At 39.7% G+C, this 21,772-nt stretch overlaps 2 protein-coding genes across 3 annotated transcripts in view; one reads left to right on the top strand and one right to left on the bottom strand.

The window, feature by feature from the left end:
* Nucleotides 1-2,296, top strand: part of SSBP3 (single stranded DNA binding protein 3) — a 245,416-nt gene extending 243,120 nt beyond the window's left edge. For both annotated transcript variants that reach the window (XM_032217942.1, XM_032217943.1), the window contains exon 18: nt 125-2,296. In XM_032217942.1, coding sequence (XP_032073833.1) covers nt 125-154 — 30 coding nt within the window. In that variant the 3' untranslated portion in view covers nt 155-2,296. The remainder of the gene's footprint in view (nt 1-124) is intronic.
* Nucleotides 2,297-13,350: 11,054 nt separating this feature from the next.
* MRPL37 (mitochondrial ribosomal protein L37) lies at nt 13,351-21,693 on the bottom strand. Its single transcript, XM_032217637.1, has 7 exons — nt 21,217-21,693; nt 19,817-20,000; nt 18,399-18,514; nt 17,686-17,871; nt 17,318-17,463; nt 16,245-16,448; nt 13,351-13,546 (listed from the first exon to the last, which is right to left on the bottom strand). Exons 1-7 carry the CDS (start codon nt 21,602-21,604, stop codon nt 13,469-13,471), a joined length of 1,302 nt encoding a protein of 433 aa, XP_032073528.1. The 5' UTR covers nt 21,605-21,693; the 3' UTR covers nt 13,351-13,468.
* Nucleotides 21,694-21,772: the final 79 nt, after the last annotated feature.

Below are 21,772 nucleotides of genomic sequence, written 5' to 3' on the forward strand. Positions count from 1 at the left end.
GCAATTGGATTTCCCCCATTTGCTTGCGCAGCACAAAGTTAGCCATTTGTTCTGATTTTGGCCTCATTTTTACTTGTGTAACTTTTTCTTTCTTTCTTCTTTTTCTCACCCTTCCCTCACCCAGTATTCTCCCAGCATGACAATGAGTGTGTGATTTCCCTCTTCCTTCGCCCCACATCCTCTTCTCCAGGATAAAGAAAAAGTCGGCTGCCCTTTGGAGGATCTCAAGAATTTATGCAAGACGAGAAGAAGCTTACGTGCGTTTGGCAGGGAGACATTCAGAGACGGAGATCCAGCCCTAATTTTTAGTTTCATGCAATAAAAAGGCTGAACTTTTTATTCCATAAAACAATGAAGGACAAATCTTTAAAATATTTCAAGACATGACAAGATCCTTCTTCTGCAGAAGGATTTATTATATGTATATGACACTTTTTTTTGTTCATTTTTTGGAAACAAACGGAAGCCTCTAGCACCCAATTCCAGCCTCCCTTGCTTGATTATTCTTTTAAACTTCTTGTATGTTTGTGCTGTGCTACGCAAGGAAACTAGTCTAGATATGAAATCTCATGTTGTCTCTGTAGCCATTTTAAAATAATAAAACTGGACAGGTTTTTTTAAAATAAATTGGTGGGTTTTGTTCAGAAGACCTCCCTCCCCCCGCTCCCCCTTCCCCTTTTAGGTTGGTGTCTTGCAGCACAACACTTCCTTCAGCAAGAAGATCAGAGTGGAAAACATTTCCCCTGCCTCAGTTTGTAATGCAGCTGGCTCCCTTGTAGGATCACATCCTCCAAAAGTTTAATTGTGATCTTGGGTATATCTGTGACTGTGGCATGCACTGTTTTAGTCCCCTCCCTTGCTTGTCCTCCCTCTTCCCCCCCCCCCCCCCGCCCCACCCAAAGCACTGCTATGCCCTTTTGCAGAATTTGGAAAATGTCAGAATTTCTGGGAGGTGGGTATTGAGGGTTAGGTACAGTTAGTCTTAGACTTACAGCCAGAATTGGGATTCGTTGCTTAGCAATGCAAGAGTTAAGCACATCATCACATGACTGGACTTGATTTTTACGGCCATTTTTTCCATGGCCATTAAGCGAATCTGGGTGTTAAGCGAATCTGATTTCCCCCATTGACTTTGCTTGGTAGAAGCTTGTGAAGGTAGCTAATTGTGATCACATGACCGTAAGACTTTGCCACCATCATTAACATGAGCCAGTTGCCAAGTGTCTGAATTGTGATCACATGGCCGTGGGATGAGGGGGGTGAGGGTCATAGTTTTGTGGATGGGTCATAAGTCACTTTTTCCAAGGCCATCATAACCTCAGAGCATTGTTAAATAGTTGTAAGTCAATTAACTATCTGTACTTGGGATTTTTTTTCCCCGGTTGGGACAATGTCAGAAATAAAATGAAAAGGCATTAAAAACTTGACTCAAGAACTGGTGAGAGCAAACTTCTTAACAACTGCTTTGTTTTTGTTTTGGGTTTTCTAAATGAAACGATGTGATCTTACTAGGGTTTCACTGTATATGCTCTGGAACTGGATGGAGATATTTTTAAGTAATTATTGTTGTTAAATTGTATACTTGCTATTCTGTAGGCTCTCTCTCCCTCCTTCTCACTCTGTAATTAAAAGCAGAATTTAAAAATAAATAAAATAAATCTTACCTTCTCCTGGTAGGGGTGACTACAGAAAAGCATATCATGTATAGTGAAACTCGCAAGTCTTGAGATCTCTGTACATTACACTCCCTTGTAGCTGGTCTTTGTTTTATATAAAAGAAAAAAAACCCTTCACTTCTGATCTATGTATTTCATATTATGTAAAATATTATCTTACCCTGGATTTACCTACCTTTGTGCGGATTCTTGAGAACATTGTACCTTGTTTCAGTGTTTTTTCTTACCTTGTAGTCTGGTTCTAAAGTTAAGCGAGGGAAAGGAAAAGTAATTATTATACATTGTAGTTTGTGTACGATATTTGTTGATAATGTTTTATTAAAGGGATGTCTTTTTTCTGCACCCCTTAATGAAATGTTTTTTTTTTTTTTACTTATGGCTTTGTTTGGGTTTTTGTTTTGTTTTTCTTTTTGGTTTGGTTTCATTTTGGAAAACATTGGCTTATTTTTACTCTATCAAAAAAAGTACTTGAAACCGTGTAATTTTTAAGAAGACAATGATTTTTTTAAAAAAAGAAATGCTTCCCCTTTTCTTAGGCATTTTGATTAAGTTTTTTTTTTTTCCTGTAGAGAGATGACGGGGATGGGGTGGGCAAATGAAGATTCTCACAGTTACAGTCAGGATTATATTTAAAGAAAAAAATAATAATAAACCTTCAAATGAAGATTTGTCCCATTCCTAATGCAACACTTTTTTTAAAGAGATAACTTGGCAGGTTTCATTGTATTAAAGTGATGGCTAAATTAAATGTCTTCGTTGGTCTGGGATGGTTTTTAAAAGATAAATCAAGATCTTTTCTCTTTTCCCCCCTGCTGTAATAAATATAAACATTTGATTTCATGTCCTTGCTGTTCATTATTCTCTCCTGGAAACAGAGATGCCAGAAAACCTGCAGTGGAAAGTTGCCTCATTCTGATTACGTACTCTTTGAAGGCACCACATTCTGAAGACGCACTTCATATCTATCACAAATATTATCACAAACATTTAGATTTAAAACTCACTTTCACATTCTTTTAGACAGCCTCAAAATCAAGTCAAATGCCTTCTCAAACACTAAAAAGTGCAACAACAGCAAAAACAGCCATTTTCTTTTAAATACAAGAGCAGAAATTGAATACATCAACTTGGTGCAGTTTTGCCCAGAGTGTATCCTGTTTACAAAAAAACAGACAAAAACTTGATGATTCTCCTTCTTTGAATCTTGGCCAAGAATCCACAGAACATTAAAATGAATATGCAAGTAAATCGTTTACCTACAGTTTAAAATGTAAGGTAAATCAGAGATATTTGTATAAATTCTGTTATACAAAAACAATAAGAACTTTTGATTTTTTTTACATCTTCTATAGGAGAGTTAAGGGACGCGGTGGTTCAGTAGCTAAGACACTGAGCTTGTCGATCAGAAGGTCGGCAGTTCACCGGTTCGAATCCCTAGCGCCGCATAACAGAGTGAGCTCTGGTTACTTGTCCCAGCTTCTGCCAACCTAGCAGTTCGAAAGCATGTAAAAAATGCAAGTAGAAAAATAGGGATCACCTTTGGTGGGAAGGTAACAGCGTTCCATGCGCCTTCGCCATTTACTCTTGCCAGCCACATGACCACGGAGACATCTTCAGACAGCGCTGGCTCTTTGGCTTTGAAACGGAGATGAGCACTGCCCCCTAGAGTCAGGAATGATTAGCACATATGTGCGAGGGGAACCTTTACCTTATAGGAGAGTTAAAGAATATGTTATTTTACAATACCTATTACATTGGTATATCTCAAAGAAAGCTCAGAGTAAATCCAGCTTAATTGTATGTGCTCTCATAATAGTTATTTCTTCATCCTTTGGCTGGCTTGAAGTTTGAAAAGGCTACTAAAATGATGGATCAAAATTGTTTCCAAGTCCATGTGAAGTGTGATACAGCACAATACAACAAGTGAATACTTCTCATTGAATCTTCATACTTAGACACTGAGATTGGTGTGATCTGAAGGATTCCTTTTATGGCTTGAGTTGTTTATTGGGTAAACAAGCAGATTCTTGTCCAGGGATTGTCGCATCATATTCAATGTAACTTTTAAATATTACTGGCAAGTGATATTATTTTGATCCTACTGTTTCCACATTAATAATCCTGTTGTGACCCACCAGTGGCCAGGGAGCTGGCAGCAGATTCGGACAGTGAGGAGGTTGGGGAGGAACATGGGCCAGTCCTAGAGTCTGGGGAAGGCTCTGATGAGGACTCTGCATCAGAGGCAGAGATGGGGCCAGGGCTGTCTGACAGTTATCAGCTGCCTTCGGAGTCCGACAATGAGGCAGACAAACAGTTGGAGCCTGTTCCCAACATGTGCGTGGGCAGAGTTGCCAGACAAAGGGAACAGCTAAGGAACAAAGGTCAACTTTGGAATAAAGCCGCAGGTGAATGGCCCTTCTAGTAGGAAATAAAAGAGGAGTGAAAGGAGAGGGGTGTTTACAGGAGACAATTAGTTCATTCCTGCATTCTTGCCAAGTATTGCGGTGTCTGAAAGATATTGGCCTGGCCACTCTCCAAGCCTGATAAATGTTGGTAATTGTGAAATATCTTGACAGACTGTGTGCCGGGACTTTGCTGTAGAGGAATTCACTGTAAATTAAATAAAAGAGGTTTATCGGGATGAGGATTTGGCTTCATGCTGCTGGGGAAGCCAAGGTCACAACAAGCCCAGTTAGACGTTAGCGATGTAGGAAGCACACAATTAGATATGTCTAGTAACATCGAATACAACTTTAAATAACTAAAGAGTAGCCAGTTCAGAATAATTGTTTTGGGCAGGCTGATATTCTCAATATGTTTTCCTCTTTCTAGTCTAAATTTTAAAATCCCGAAGTGTTTTCAACATGTGCAGAGTTTCTTTTGCATGTGACAGAAACAGCAATGCAAATTTGGAATCAAGTCCTACTCATAGTCCATATTTTAACCCTAATTTCCTATCAGTTGTTTAGTTCAGGATATTAAATTGAAGTTTCCATTGTGCTTGATCAGAATTTGAACAGACACCATTATCTCTTGCGTAAAAAAAATGGGATATTTTGGGGAGGCCTCATTTTCTGCTTCTATTAGGCATGGGGGAAAGAATCTGAAAGAATTGTCTATGTTCCCATTTGCAAGATTTCACAGGAATTACACGATTTCAATTGTACAATTGCAATGTAATTTTTGTAAACTTGTATCTTCCAAGGAAACATACAAAAAGCATAATAGTCTACATAGTCTAAATATTTGTGTAGATAGAATTGTAAACTCATATTTAGTCTATCAAGAGAGGAGAAAATCGAAGATTCATAACTTAGGATCAAATCTGTTGCATTTTGCCTTGCTGTATATATACACAGAATAGTAAATATATCTGCAGAAATCATTGATCACTGTATTCATGTATTTATTCATGGACAGAAGTTCTAAATGCTGTATATGAAACTTGATTGACAGTAAGCAATATTTTTGTAATGTATTCTAAAGCTAGTTTTGAAAATCAGAGAGGATGCTAACCTCACTGAATGAGAAGGTAGTCATAGTGAGAAAGTGGGGTGGGTGGAGCTATTGTAATGAAGGTGCAACCAAGGTATTTATGGGCAGATTTTCCTCCTTGCAAGGTAACTCTGGAACAGTCCCCCTTTTCCCATGCCCGTGTCATCACGTCGAATGTACATTCCAGTGTCAAAGAATTTTAAACATAGTTTGGACCCATAAAATAATCAGCTGAAAAAAATAAAATAGGACAAAATATACTGTACATGTGCACCCAATCTCCATCACTTCATCAGCATCTTATATTAAAGGACTTAGAAAATAAAAAGGTCTCCATCTGGTGCCCAAAGAACCTTTCAGCCTAATATGCCTACTGTACATAACGGAACACCTTAACCAACAAGATCAGTTTTGTCCTCGGTTTGCAACGTTTGGCATTTGCTATCGGATTTCCAACATGTTCTTCTTTTGCTAGGCAAATGTTTGTTATACAGTAGAACTTTAGTTCAGAATCCATCTCTGCAAGACTCTGCTCCTGGTTTATGCTGCTGGTTTTTATTAGGGTGGTGTTTTGTTTTTATGCACCATTGTGTACATGCACTTTAGAAGCGTTCGTTTTGGTTTATGCCTCCTGAGTCCTGCCGATTTCCTAGACAAGTTCCTGCAGTTTTCTTAAGCAAGATTTCAGTAATGGTTTGCCCTTGTCTTCCTTCTAGGGCTGAGACAGACTGACTGGCCCAAGTCACTCTTGTGGCTTTGTGCCTTAGAGTAGAACTACAACTCCATTCTCCCTTCCAACCTGGCTTCCTAACCATTGTACCATCCTAGCTGTCATTCTTCAGAGATAGTAATGGAATTATTTCAGCTTTGACTTCAGCTACTATTCCTTGCAATATCCAATGGTTCTCTCTATGTGCAACTTGGTGATTTCTATAAAGCACCATATTAAGCCTTTCTTTGGTACCTGCAAAATACATCCCTGTGATCAGCTACATCTGTTAATGATGAACTAGTTTTCTGTCTTCCTGTTTTCACCAGATAAAAATCCTGAGTTTTTTTTTGAAATTAGAGAACAAGAAGCTTGAAATATTCCTGAGATATTTAGGATATGGTTTGCAGTTTTTTTTTATTTTCTTGGTTTTGTGATCAATATTATATTTAAAGACTAGCTGTCTGTCTTAAAAGATGGGCTTCCATTTATCTAACAGAAACATTAGTTTGACAGTAGAATCAAATGACTGCCTATGCTGGGCTTCCTTTCCTTGTATGCATAGGATTAACAGCCATCTATGGGCATACTTTAACTGGGGTTCTAGCACTAAGCAGGGAATTGAATTGTTGGTTTATGTGGCTCTTTCCAACTCTATGATTCTATTGTCTCTCTAAAGCAGAACTAACACAATGCGGTTAGAAAGCTATGAAATATTTTTTTCTGTTTATTTTGCATTGAATATTTTATTCTGCATCCACACATTTTTTTTCCTTTGTCAAATCTGATTATGTTTAACTACAGCGTAATGCTTTGGGGTGACTTGCTTTGAAATGCAGTTCTTTTTAAGCAGTGCAGTAGTTTGCTGGAGCATCTGGTCATCTAATGTAAGTAGCAATTAGCAGTGCAAATGGAGGCTAAATGGAGTTGCAGATGTTTTCTTTGAAGCCCCAAGGTAGCTCTCAAATTCCTTTCTCCTAATCATTTAATCTTGGCCCTCCCCGTTTAAAAAGATCTTAAAGAAGTCTGAGTTCTGCATCCTGTTTCTTTCTCACACTCATCTTCGTATTCTAGCATGTATTTTCTTTTTGATAACTAGAAAGCAACTCTTGGGATTTGCATGGTTTGCAAAATCTCTACGACTAATCTTGCTTCAGCTTTCTCATGTTGTACCTTTTCTTTTCTTCTTCTTTGCCCAACGCTATGTAAAGCGCAACTCATTCTTCCCTTGAAAAGACGTGGAAAGAATGTCCTGGAGCTCTCAAGTTTTTCTTCCAGTTGAGTAATCTTAAGATTTGTGGAAGCAGTTGATTGTTTGGCCATGAAGATTGGATAGCCGATGGGAGGGGGGTAGTTTTACAATGAATGTGAATTTGGGATTGTATAATAATGCAAGTCTACAGTATAAGAATTGGGGGGTTGTGCTTTACCAAATGCTCTACAGGATGCTAAGGCACTACCGTTTCTGTCTGCCATACTAATTGCAACAAGAAATGCTACAGCCACGTGAAGGGAACAGAGGTGATGGAGGAAGAAACTCTGGGCAAGTTGTACTTAAAAATGTTTGCTGGGATTACCTTTTCACAATTGGGGAGTGGGGATATTTGGATTTGGATTTTGGATTTATTGGACATTTATAGGCCGCCCTTTTCCCTGAGGGGACTCAGGGCGGCTTACAATCACAAAGGAAAGGGAGTGTAGGACAGTACAAAAAGAAATGTGAACAAAAGTAAATTAAACAATAAAACTCAACATTCACTCAACATTCGGGAGGGGCGAAAATAGACTTATCCCCAGGCCTGACGGGCTAGCCAGTTCTTGAGGGCTGTGCGGAAGGCCTGGACGGTGGTGAGGGTACGAATCTCCACGGGAAGATTGTTCCATAGTGTCGGAGCCGCAACAGAGAAGGCTCTCCTCCGGGTAGTCGCCAGTCGGCACTGACTGGCGGATGGAATACGGAGGAGGCCAACTCTATGCGATCTGATGGGACGAAGGGAGGTAACTGGCAGAAGGCGGTCTCTCAAATAGCCAGATCCACTACCATGGAGCGCTTTATAGGTGGTGAGTAGGACCTTGAAGTGCACCCGGAGATCGACAGGTAGCCAGTGCAGCTCGCGGAGGATCGGTGTTATGTGGGCGAACCGTGGTGCGCCCATGATCACTCGCGCGGCCGCATTCTGGACTAGCTGAAGTCTCCGGATGCTCTTCAAGGGCAGCCCCATGTAGAGCACATTACAGTATTCCAGCCTGGAGATCACAAGGGCTCGAGTGACTGTTGTGAGGGCCTCCCGATTCAGGTAGGGCCGCAACTGGCGCACCAGGCGAACCTGGGCAAATGCCCCCCTGGTCACAGCTGAGAGATGGTGGTCAAAAGTCAGCTGTGGGTCCAGAAGGACTCCCAAGTTGCGGGCCCTTTCTGAGGGGTGTAAGTTTTGTCCCCCCAGCCTGAGTGATGGTATGTTGGTCAAATTTTTGGGAGGAAAACACAACAGCCACTCGGTCTTGTCTGGGTTGAGTATCAGCTTGTTTGCTCTCATCCAGTCTTTAACGGCCTCGAGACCCCGGTTCATCACGTCTACCGCTTCATTGAGTTGGCACGGGGCGGACAGATACAACTGTGTATCGTCCGCATATTGGTGATATTTTATCCCGTGCCTTCGGATGATCTCGCCCAGCGGTTTCATGTAAATGTTAAATAGTAGGGGGGATAGGACCGACCCCTGCGGCACCCCATAAGTTAGGGGCCTCAGGGACGATCTCTGCCCCCCCACCAACACCGACTGCGACCTGTCCGAGAGATAGGAGGAGAACCACTGCAAAACAGTGCCGCCCACCCCTATCTCCCGCAGTCGTTGCAGAAGGATACCATGGTCGATGGTATCGAAAGCCGCTGAGAGGTCCAGGAGAACTAGGATGGAAGCATGGCCTCCATCCCTAGCTCTCCAGAGATCATCGGTCAATGCGACCAAAGCGGTTTCTGTGCTGTAACCGGGTCTGAAGCCAGACTGGAAGGGGTCAAGATAGTTAGCTTCCTCCAAGGTACGCTGAAGCTGGAGAGCCACCACCTTCTCAACAACCTTCCCTACAAAGGGGAGGTTGGAGACTGGACGATAGTTATTAAGAACAGCTGGATCCAAGGACGGTTTCTTCAGGAGGGGTCTTACCACCGCTGTCTTAAGCGCGGTGGGGAAGTACCCCTCCCGAAGAGAGGCGGTAACAACCGCCTGGATCCAGCCTCGTGTCACCTCACTGCTGTTGTCAACCAGCCAGGAGGGACACGGGTCCAGTATGCAGGTGGAGGCACTCACAGCTCGCATAGCCTTGTCCACATCCCCAGAGGCAACTTCCTGAAACTCAACCCAGAGATGGTTTGCCAAGTCTTCTCCTTGTGTCTCGGCTGGATCTACTGGGGTGGAGTCCAGGTCCGCTCGAAACCGGGCAACTTTGTCCGCCAAGAACTGGACATACTCCTCAGCCTTACCCTGTAGGGAGTCCCCCGTCTCCCTCCTATTTAGGAGGGAGCGGGTTATCCTAAACAGGGCGGCTGGGCGGGACATATCTAAATATTCTGCAGAGGGTTGTTGATTTTAATCTAGCATTAGTCCTAAAAATAAATACAGGTAGCCCTCAAATTACAACTACAATCAAGGCCAAAATTTCTGTTGCTAAGTGAGAGAGGTTTTAAGTGAATCTTGCTCCATTTTATGACCTTTCTTACTGCGGTTGTTAAGTGAATCCCTGCAGTTATCAAGTTAGTAACATGATTGTTAAGTGAATTTGGATTTCCCATTGACTTTGCTTGTCAGAAAAGCAAAGCATACTGACACTGTAGCTGTCATAGTTGCCAAGCATCCAAATTTTTTTTTAAATAATCTTTATTGGTTATACATTTTTTAAAGAATAAGACATACAAATACAAATACAATTTTAAACATACAACCCCCCCCCCGTGACAGTCATTCACAGCCCAACTTTCCCCCCCCCCCCCTTCCTCATTGTTTAGTCTCTAAGCAGCATCTTCTCGTTACAAAGTTCAGGGATCTATTATACCCCTGTTCACTTTTTGTTCCTATTGTTAACAAATGCTATTTAACTTTCCCCGTTTTAAGTCCCTGCTGTTCTCCTTGTCGCCCACATATACCATAGGTTCCAGCTAAGATAATGTTCCGTTTCTCCTTTGTCCCTCAGCCAACCCGTCATTCTGTCCATTTCTGCACATTCATAAATCTTTTTAATTATGGCATCTTCCGATGGTATGGTAGTAGATTTCCAAAATTGTGCATAGGTTATTCTTGCGGCCACAATTATATGTAGGCTCAAATGCCATATAGATTTACTCAAGGGGATACTACAATGGTCATGTGAAAAACTGTCACAAGTCACTATTTTTCAGTGTTGTTGTTAACTTTGAACTGCCACTGTGAACTGTTGTTAAGTCGAGGACTACCAGTACAGGAAAAGCCTGGCTGAAGCATATCATAGTGAAAGACCTGTGCTCAAGTCCATGGATGTATGGAGTACTTAATTTTGCTGTTTTGCCATTTTAATGCGTGCAACCGGACCATAAGACAAGAGCCGTCTGTGGGTTCCTGCAGCCTTCTATTAGCGGAACCTGAAGTGTTTGATTTCATACTAGCCTCACATCATGGGTTCGTGCTAAGGAACCATTCCGTCTTGAAAAGCATACAGGTTTCTTCGTGCGTCGTGTTATCCGAGCCCGTGCCTACCTGTTGAAGGCAGTTCAGACAAAGAGATCAACAAGTGGGAGCAGCTTCAAAAGCCATCACAAACCCTGTGGCAGGTCCCTGGGGGGCAGCCTTAGCATTGTCACTCTAGTCAAGAAACTGGAGGAAGAGAGACTATTTGTCAGCATTCATAATAGGGGGAAGCAAGAGGCTGGAAAGGCATGTTGGGAATACTGATGGTTTCCTGTTGCTTTTGTCAGTGCACTTTCTTTTTATATCCAGAAGAGACAAACAGCTCAGCCAGGTCTCCCTGTATAACAGCAGGGCTTATTTATTTGTTTGGTCTACTGGCTCCCTAACTGTGAGAGAACAGTTTGGTTAACTGCTATCATCATCTCCGCTTGCAATTACACAAATACTTCACTGGCCTGTCAAAACATATTTACATTTGTCAAAATTCAACCAGCTGTTCTGACTGAGGTGGTTTAAAGAATGGCAGTTTCAAAGACTTGTGATGCAAGATTAACTGATATTATTTGACCTGGAACAGCTAGTTTCTGTCCAGTCAGACCTCTCCCATGCTGGAAACCAGGTTTAGTATAGATGCTACCTAAATATGAGCTGAATGAAGGTAGATGGCCTTTCTTCTCCATCCCATGAAATGAATTCTACAAAGTGTGAATGGATTTTTCTCCCTTGCTAAGCATAATTTATATAATTTAGCCGGAAGCTCCTGACTATTCAGTGACCAGCTTTCCAGCAAATTACTGGTTTTGCCATTGTTTTGTGTCTCTTGTTTTATCACAAGCAACCTACATAACCCTGCAAAAGGCACATTAAAATATTTTTTAAAGATTCCAATCAAACTGTAATCGTTAATCAAATTAAACATTCCAGAACTTGAAGTGCAAGATTTCTCTAAAAGTTGCAACACAAAGACATAATAATGTCCAGACATCTTTAGTTTCATTACAATTTGTCAAGAAACTTCATCTGGTCCCATCTTCCCATGGAATGACTAATCAGATAACAAGAAGGCAATACGTCCCTGAATATTGCTCCTTAGCTACTGATTTGCAGACATCTGGTGTCAATATTGCAATAGACTGGCAGCAAGTTATTAATGCAAGTGATCAAATTCCATTTTATAACCTGGCTCTCAACTTTTTCTTTTTTTGCACTATTCTTTGCATGAAATCTGACTGGCCTAATCTTTTCCTAATCAATATTCCCACTTCTAATATTTTCAAATCATCTTCCATATACATAATTTTATGTTTCATCCTGGAGATGCCAAGTACCATATAAGATTTCCTCGTTTTTGTTGCCCTCTTGCATTCTTCCAGTTAGGGTTTCTAAGATGAGGTGTGTCATGGTATTCCAGCCATTGACAATACCATAGATTTAAATAAAGGTGCAAGCACATATAGTAGTTATTATGCCAGACACCTGTGTTGGGGATGGGGAAGACTGAGTACCTTATGCATAATTTGGAACACAGCAACCACATCTGAAAAGGTCTTTGAAACCCTTTTGGGTTTAACTTTTTCGTATCTTGTATTGTTTTATATGAACCTAACCACATCAATATTTTTATAATTCTGCATTACTCATGAAATTGCAGCCTATGAAAGATTTTTAGGAAATCCTCTCCATCATGCGTTATTCATCTTTACTATAATTTTAATTACCTAATAAGTAGCTGCCTTGTTAAGCTTAATGCTGCTGGAAAAGATTTCTTCGCAGCAGCTATGCTTATTTTTTCAGTAGAAGTTGTTCTTTATCCTTCATAAATCTTATGCTGAATATCCCAAAGATTTTTTTTTCAGAAAGCAACTGGAGTTTGTTTTTTCCATTTGAAGATGTTTAGCTTCTCATCCAAGAAGCTTCTTCAGCTCTGACAGGATAGTGGGGAATGGAAGGATTTATATTTCTTGCAGACAGCTGGTAATTTGCATCTTTTAAAGAGTAGTTGAAACTCTGAGGTTCCTGTAGTCTGCAATTTTTCCATGGGAAATCCATTCCTACTCCCATACAATTCAAAGTTGTATAACTGAAAGAGTAGAGATTCTCAGTCATCCTGGTCAGGCAAAAGCATCTTTGGGACAACCATGACCTGGATCACTGAAAAACTCTACAGACCTTATGCTGAATAAATAATTCTGCTAAGTTATCTAAGACAGAACACCATGCTCTGTAATACCCAAAAATCCTCTATACAGCATTATAAAATAGTTTATATTCCATTTTAGGGAAGTTACACATTTTGAGCTTGGGTGGAAAATACTTGTTGCAATTTACCTTCATCAGTTTTCATAAGTCTAAACACTTTTAATTAGGTAAGCATGAATCCCCCCCCCCCCATGCTTTGAGCCATTAAAGAAAAAAAAACACTTTTTTTCTTTAATGGCTCAAAGCATAAGTGTTTTGTTTCAAATTCCAGAACAATCATGCTCTGGATAACTTGCCAAACTGTTTGGGATAAACATGGTTTTTGAGAAACAAAATTCAAAGAAACATGTTTTCCCATATTTAGGCAAGAATGCAACTGTCTTGCCTTCCATACTTCTTGAGTCCATTCAACATATAGATCTGCTTTAAATTAAAATTTTACATTAAAATTTATCTTAATTCAGTATACCTTCCGGGATATACATCCAATGTTGTAAATTAAAATACCCTTCAAAGTGGTTAAAAAGTTTTGACTTAATTAGTTCTTCTCCTGTGGCCTTGAAACACTGCATCAAATCTACTCTAATTCTTCGAAGTATTAATCTTTAACGAATGTATTGAAAAATTTATTTTATTAAAAATAACATCCTTTTCAGTCTTGTGTTAACTGTACATCTAGTGTAATATTTCAGGAAGAACTAGAAGTTGAACTCAGACTTCTTTGGACCTGTTCACACAACACCGTGCAAGTAGAGCGCCAGGAATTTTTTGAATGTGTCTGGGTTGTAGCCATGTATTCCAGCAGGAATCTGTAGAGAGAACACCTGATATTTCAATGTCTGGCACACAAATTAGGTCAGCATCTAAATGTTGCAGAGTGTTACTGCATTTAATGGTACATTCTCCCTTCAGAAAGTTTTCTTCTGTTCAATGAATCAGAAAAAAAATAAGACCAGTAATGTAAGTAATATAATTTCTGCCTTTTGGAAACTCTGTCAACAGTTAAGTTTCCAGCATAAGACAAAACAGATTAGGAATTCTTACCCAGAGATGGCCATGTATTCTAGAAAGCATGTTACAGCATTATAACTACCCCTGGTATAATGAATTATATGGATTAATCTGTTTGAACGACCCTCTAGTACTGGTGATGGTTTCTATCAAAGGACTTTCAAAATATCCTATTACAGTGGAGGAGGATTTTTTTTATTTTAAAAATATTAGAACCACATATATACTCACTGTAAATATTCCCAAAGCATGTTAAAAATTCTATTAGATTTTTTTTTTAAAAAAAATCCAGCATACATACAGTGGGGCAAAAAATTATTTAGTCAGCCACCAATTGTGCAAGTTCTCCCACCTAAAAAGATGAGAGGCCTGTAATTGACATCACCTCAACTATGAGAGACAAAATGAGAAAACAAATCCAGACAATCACATTGTCTGATTTGGAAAGAATTTTTTTTTCAAATTATGGTGAAAATAAGTATTTCGTCAATATCAAAAGTTCATCTCAATACTTTGTTATATATCCTTTGTTGGCAATGACAGAGGTCAAACGTTTTCTGTAAGTCTTCATAAGGTTGGCACACACTGTTGCTGGTATGTTGGCCCATTCCTCCATGCAGATCTCCTCTAGAGCAGTGATGTTTTGGGGCTGTCGCTGGGCAACATGGACTTTCAACTCCCTCCAAAGGTTTTCTATGGGGTTGAAATCTGGAGACTGGTTAGGCCACTCCAGGACCTTGAAATGCTTCTTACGAAGCCACTCCTTCGTTGCCCGTGCGGTGTGTTTGGGATGATTGTCATGCTGAAAGACCCAGCCACGTTTCATCTTCAATGCCCTTGCTGATGGAAGGAGGTTTGCACTCAAAATCTCACGATACATGTCCCCATTCATTCTTTCCTGTACACGGATCAATCATCCTGGTCCCCCGTGCTTCACAGTAGGTATGGTGTTCTTTGGATGCAACTCCGCATTCTCTGTCCTCCAAACACAATGAGTTGTGTTTCTACCAAACAGTTCTACTTTGGTTTCATCTGACCATATGACATTCTCCCAATCCTCTTCTGGATCATCCAAATGCTCTCTAGCAAACTTCAGACGGGCCTGGACATGTACTGGCTTAAGCAGGGGGACACGTCTGGCACTGCAGGATCTCAGTCCCTGGCGGCGTAGTGTGTTACTGATGGTAGCCTTTGTTATGTTGGTCCCAGCTCTCTGCAGGTTATTCACTAGTTCCCCCCGCTGTGGTTCTGGGATTTTTGCTCACCATTCTTGTGATCATTTTGATCGCATGGGGTGAGATCTTGCGTGGAGCCCCAGATAGAGGGAGATTATCAGTGGTCTTGTATGTCTTCCATTGTCTAATTATTGCTCCCACAGTTGATTTCTTCACACCAAGCTGCTTGCCTATTGCAGATTCAGTCTTCCCAGCCTGGTGCAGGTCTACAATTTTGTTTCTGGTGTCCTTCGACAGCTCTTTGGTCTTCACCATAGTGGAGTTTGGAGTGTGACTGTTTGAGGTTGTGCACAGGTGTCTGTTATACTAACAAATTCAAACAGGTGCCATTAATACAGGTAATGAGCGGAGGACAGAGGAGCCTCTTAAAGAAGTTGTTACAGGTCTGTGAGAGCCAGAAATCTTGCTTGTTTGTAGGTGACCAAATACTTATTTTCCACCATAATTTGCAAAAAAATTCTTTCCAGATCAGACAATGTGGTTGTCTGGATTTGTTTTCTCATTTTGTCTCTCATAGTTGAGGTCTGCCTACGATGTCAATTACAGGCCTCTCTTGTCTTTTTAAGTGGGAGAACTTGCACAATTGGTGGCTGACTAAATACTTTTTTGCCCCACTATGTCTGGGGAAAATCAAATTAAATAGGATGATCTTTTTAAATGATGCTTGATGTATAACAGGGAATGGTCATTTCACAGGAGGGCACCAGAGAGAAGGCCATCCTTCACTGATGTTAGCATACCATAGAGCAGTTTGCAAGCCAAACACGGGCTTTCCTGATGATTACAGATGACTGATATAGTTGGAAAGAACCTGATATAAGTTAGGAGAATCTGGTCCCAAGTTTTTCATCCTGGTGTTGCCTAGTGGCTACATTTGCATTAATTATGGTTTTCAGACCAGTACAGTATATTACAGTAATACAACTGTGAAAACTTTGAAATAGCTTTACCAGCAACCGCATTAGCTTTAAAAGCAGTTGTATGTGAGCCAGGGTGGTATAGAACTAGGGAATTCATTTTCTACTCCACTCTATGAAAAGCTGAAGTGCTTTTGATCAATCACTCACACTCTTAGACCACCTACCTCATAGTGTGGTTCTGATAATAAGGACTGAGCTCCTCTGACATAAGTCACTTTGAGCTCCTGGAGAAAAGGCCAAATGTAGATCTAACCAACAATAAACATTTTCTAACCAAATTAAAAAGCTAAATGTTCTTTTGGTAATGACTTGATCATCAAGTTTTCACTTTTTCAACATACCAGAACTATTTTCTTCTTGATTTCTGGATGCTTCCTGGCATCCTCATATAAAAGCTGATCAGCATCGAGCCAGGCCACGTTTTTAACACCATTGCTAGGGTCCAAATCTGTTGTGTTTAACTGAAATACTACAAAGTGGAAAGCTTGGCCATTTGTACCAATACTCTGAACAACTACTGGCTTCTCCAAGACTTTGGGTTCATCCTGGGCAAGAAAAAAAGAAAAGCTGTATGAGAAGCTTAAGGGGAGACAAACTGGGCTATCACGGATATTAGGAAGCTATAATTGGACATTCATCAAATACATGTCTATCAAACTATAGTTAATACCTGACGTGCTGTTCTGACCTAAGTAACATGCAGGTTCACCAAACACAAATTGCTGATTGTATTTTGACTGATGATAAACTTACATGTAGCAGAAAACCCACAGGTGGCTTTGCCAAAGAACAGACCAATTTTCCACAGCTTAACAAATAGGAAAATCAGTGCTGGCTTTTATCATCTCCAACATTAGATAATATGCCAAAACCATTTCAATCTCATGAATTTCTCTTATAGTAGTCATAACTGTTCAGGAATTACAAATATTACAGAAATTATTTTACTCTTAAAATAGGAAATTCAAAAGTGCATCCAGTTATCTCATACATTCACAAAGTTTAAAATTCCATTTGCTCGTTAAAATCCAAAACTACTATGATCATAACATCCAAATGATCAGCAATGTGAATTTGCTCCCTTTGATCATTTTATTCAAAACTGTCAGCTCTACCATTCTCACAGTGCCTTCACACTGATTATGTGCCTTCACACAGCCAGCCAATAAAACTCAGGTCCAACAAGGACCAAGAAAAATATGTCCTAGATTTGCAAATATTGCTTTCCACCCCTCTCTTTTCTAGAAATCTGAAATCAAGATTTGCAGAAGCTGCACATGTGTATATCATGTTAACAGTTAATGGAACAATATTTATGAAGTGTTAATTATGAACTGTCAAGAGCAAAAATAACCTGCATCTCTTGATCAGTTATGACAAGTTACAGCTTTTCTGTCTAAATTATAATACTTACTCCATAAAGTTCTTTAGCCTTGGCTAGAGCATTCCCAAAAGCAAACATCAAAACTCTGGCTTGTAAATGTTCCGATATCTCCCTTTTTCCACTTTCAATAGTGTATGATGTATGAGGATAAGGATATGGGTAGCCTTTGTTGAAACCTATATATAAATTAAGGAATAATTTAGTACAAGATCACAACTTACTGCAAAAGAAGACCATCTGCATATAATCCACAATCGTCAGACAATTACTTAGGACATTTGATTCTTCACTTACATTCACTCAACTCTTTGTATTAAGACTTTCTTACACTCATATTTCATTTAGTAGATTCACACCTACAAATTAAGAAATTGTGAAACAAATTATGTTTAACTTACCAGTATCATTTTTTATTTTGTATACATTCTTTTCCCTAAGATCAATTATAGGTGAGATAGGATAGAAAGTTTCTAAATCATAATCTTCAGTGGCTAATATCTCATCGCTGGATGCTATAGATTGTAGACAATTTACTGCATTCAGAAGCTTTCCACCGGTAATATTAATCTGAATGAGAGCAGACTCTATAAAAGAAAATAACTTATGTTAGTTCGTTATAAACCAGATATTATAAAAACCAAAGAGGAAAAAAAACTTTTAATGAATATTTCCAAGTGACTATTGTTCTTTTCTCAATTCTGGAAATCATAGACAATCTGAATATATCAAGTACTTCTATTTGATCTAGCAACATACATTGGCTCAGCTACTATCAGAAAAAACGACATTTGCAATCTGAGCTTAATATTGTTCTTTGAAAACAATGTTCTATGCTTTATATTTGTTTTAACTATGCATTCTATCTTTGTAAAATTATTTTCTATAAATATTTGATAACTGGTAAGGAATTTAATCTACCCAGCACCTGGATTGTCTCCCCACCCCAAATACATACAGTTCAGTGAAGTCCCTCCTCTCTAGGAACGGTTTTCTTCAAATAAAAAGAAACAAACCATTTCCTCTATTCAGGACCTTTATAACATCACTGGCTCTACTTCAAAATCTGGGACATTTGTCCTTAGTTTAAAGAAAGCTTACAGTTTTAACTAACCTCGTTCCCATGTAGCTGTTGCTCTGTAGTCTTGGGACATCATTCTTTTACTCAGTGAGGGGAATTTGACAGTCATTGACCTGCACAAGTGGAGCAGGTCTTCCAGAAGCACAGGACTTCAGAACAAGAGGATAGTTAGATCCAAGCCAGAAGTTTCACTGTATCAGGATTTTCTTAACTGATATTTATTGTAATATTTGCAAAATGGCAAACACAAAATAAGGTGATAGTTACAAATGTACATGAGATAACATGCCAGGTATTTGTGATTAATCCAACTGTTTTTAAGTTACTTCAACTGTTACAATAAAGTTTATATGTTAACTTAAAGATTATTATAAATACAAATCATACTTATTTTCCAAATTTATTCTGCCTTTTCTAATTATAAAGAGAAACAATAAATAGGAAAGATAGAAATAATTTTATACCTTTTGTCAATATGTAATCAATATGTAATCCTGAATAACCAAATTAAATTTACTGCAAAATTCTTCCCATACACTCAAAACTGTTTCATTTTTTTCAGGTTTAAAACAAAGTTAAAAAAAATACCCCTTTCAAAACCTTTTTACAATTCCTCTTTTTATTTCAGAAAAAAAATCCATTCATATAAAGTAATGAAATCATATAACTGAAATATTTTGCACTCATTTTGTTTACCTTTTTTTCTTTTTTAAGTGATATATTGGGGATTTAGGCAAGGCAATTAAAAACTAAACACAATTTTTAAAAATAGTCTAAATCTTACAAGATGATCAAATTGTATTAGATTTTGAATTTTGGGATCCTGTGAATTTTTCTCTCCTCAAAAGTATGTGAGATTTTCTAATCTAATGAGGATTCAGATATTTTTACTGGGCACCATGTTGCTGATCCCTATAAATTTTGGAATAGATGTTTGTCCATTTTTTCTTTGTAAAGCACCTTATACACTGGTAATAACCACCAGCAGTTGTCTAGCTTAACATTTTCAGACAGCCATATGGTATTATGCAAGGAATACAAGGTAAAAACTCAGAAAAATATTTCTCAAATTCCTGATAATAAAAAAATTCTTTTATAAAATTAAAAATGTAATTGTTTGTCAATCAAATTTATTTGGCCATCCAACTCATATATGGTGACTCCAGGCAGCTTACATGGAAGAGTACTTATACATATATCCAACACAGCATTTCTGAGTCATTTAAGAACTATCTACTCTACAAGCAGAAACCAGTAAAAGTATAATAAGCAATAGCTCAGAGAATGCAGTGCTCATATTTCTTCTACACATTTTTGGAAGCTACTGCAAGATATAATCCAATTAAACAAACTTGTTTAATTTTAACTTCTTTAAAAAACTTGTTTAAAAGAATGACAAAGAGCACCAACAAACTCTGAAGCTACAAAGAAAACCTAGGCTAAAAACATACCTGTATTTATTAAAGGAAATATCGTCTTCAGTGCCAGCCCAAAAACGAGCATGAGAAATTGCATTTAGAATTCTCTCATCCTGGTCCTCCAACTGGTAAGTTATGTCATTCATTATGTTAAGTATTGGGGAAGGTAAGCCTTTTATTAGCTTTGCCTTCATTAGCCACAATGCTTGCTTCACACCTCAAAATAAAAAGGTACATATTTACACAGAAAAATGAATAAATGCTTTTCATATTACACACAATACTCAATTTCCTCCAATGACAACTATTGTATACTACTTCTACATCTGATTACAGAAGTAGGAAAATAATTACAAAGACAAAGTACTTCCTAAGAGCATGACTATGGCATAAGTACAATGAGTACAGTAAATGGATACTGGCTTGAGTTGCTTTGGAAATAACCTTGCACCTAATAAATTGGGTCAGTATGGCTAACCTAGGATCACATGGGACTAATTTTTAACAATATTACATGCTGTATACAGATATCTGTGTGTGTGTGTGTGTGTGTGTGTGTGTATGTATGGTGTATGTATGTATGTATGTATGTATGTATGTATGTATGTATGTATGTATGTATACAGAGAGCCAGCTTGATGCAGTAGTTAAAAAATAGGAGATCATGAGTCATTAGTTCTAATGGGTGACCTTGGACCAGTCACTTTCAGCCTTTAGTAAGAGGAAATGGCAAACCATTTCCAAAAAACAATGGCAAGAAAATTACATAGGTTTGTCCAGGCAGTCACTGGGAGTCAACAACTGACTCAAAGACACAAAAAGTAACATTAAAATATACATACAACTAATGTAACTACAGGTAACCCTCGACCACAACTGAGCCCAAAATGTATGTTGCTCAGTAAGAAATTTTGCTAAATGCCCCATTTAACAAACCTCTCTTGCCATCTATCATTGCAGATGTGAAATTAGTAACATGGTTGTTAAGTGAATCTGATTTCTCCATTGATTTTGCTGGTCAGAAGGTCACCAAAGACCCCAGGACATTGCAACCGTCAAATTGTCAAGCATCCAAAAGTAAATCATGTGACCATGGGGGAGGGAGATGTTGCACCGTCATAGGTGTGAAAAAAACGGTCATGTCACTTTTTTCCAATGCCGTTGTAACTATGAACGGTCACTAAATGAACTGTTATAAATCCGAGGATTGCCTGTATTTAAATAACTCACCCCCCCCACTCCCCCAGCATCAGCCCTTGCCATACGAATAAAACATTTAGTCCGGTTCTCTTATTTGCAGAGCTCCAACTTATTCAATTAACCTCAGCCTGCTTGCTGGCTCCCATTAGCATAACCGAATCGCCCCCCTCCTCATTCGAATGCGAGGGGGCGGGGCGTCCTCCACCAAGCCCCGCCCACGCGCCACCGGCTACCTTCCTGCAGGCGGCTTCTGCGGTGAAACTCGTAGCAAGGCCGCGTCTTGTAGTCGGGCAGCTCTTCTACCGGGGGGCTCTGGCGGTGGTAAGGGTCGTGCCAGCCTCTCTCCCACTTCGGGAAAGTCGGCTTGGCCAGCCAAGGCACCCGGTACATCTTCTCCGCGTATGTCACCGTGTCAAGCTCGGGCAGTTGCTCCCGCACCGGCGGCGGTCTCCGTAAGTACCATGGCAGGGGTTCCCCGGGCGCCGGCCCCTTCAGAGTCCAGGGAGTGCGAGGCAAGGGGCGCCTGAGGGTCCTCGGCCCGTACAACCCCCTGTTGCGGCGCTGCCCCCAAGACGCCCACAAGCACCCCTCTCGCTTAACCAGCCGCCGCGCCGCCAACATCTTCCGCACCGGTCACCTCAGCGAAGGCAGCGGCCGGCAGCCATTTTTGATCCGGCTGCGAAAAGCATGCCGGGAGAGGAGGCGGGCACCTTGGGTGATTGACGGCGAGCAGGGCTCTTTTCCTGAGCGGGGCAGAGCTGACGGGAGGGAGGCGGGTCTGAGAGCCTT

This window comes from Thamnophis elegans, chromosome 5, assembly GCF_009769535.1.
Source record: "Thamnophis elegans isolate rThaEle1 chromosome 5, rThaEle1.pri, whole genome shotgun sequence".
In the NCBI taxonomy this organism is placed as follows: domain Eukaryota; kingdom Metazoa; phylum Chordata; class Lepidosauria; order Squamata; family Colubridae; genus Thamnophis; species Thamnophis elegans.

What these genes read in the sequence shown, in the direction of transcription:
- MRPL37 (XM_032217637.1), bottom strand. Translation starts at nt 21,604, where the DNA reads ATGTTGGCGGCGCGGCGGCTGGTTAAGCGAGAGGGGTGCTTGTGGGCG. An exon ending in CAAAATAAAAAATGATACTG is followed by an intron (nt 17,464 to 17,685) that starts GTAAGTTAAACA and finishes ATTTATATATAG; the next exon opens with GTTTCAACAAAGGCTACCCA. An exon ending in TCAAGAAGAAAATAGTTCTG is followed by an intron (nt 13,547 to 16,244) that starts GTATGTTGAAAA and finishes TTCTCTCTACAG; the next exon opens with ATTCCTGCTGGAATACATGG.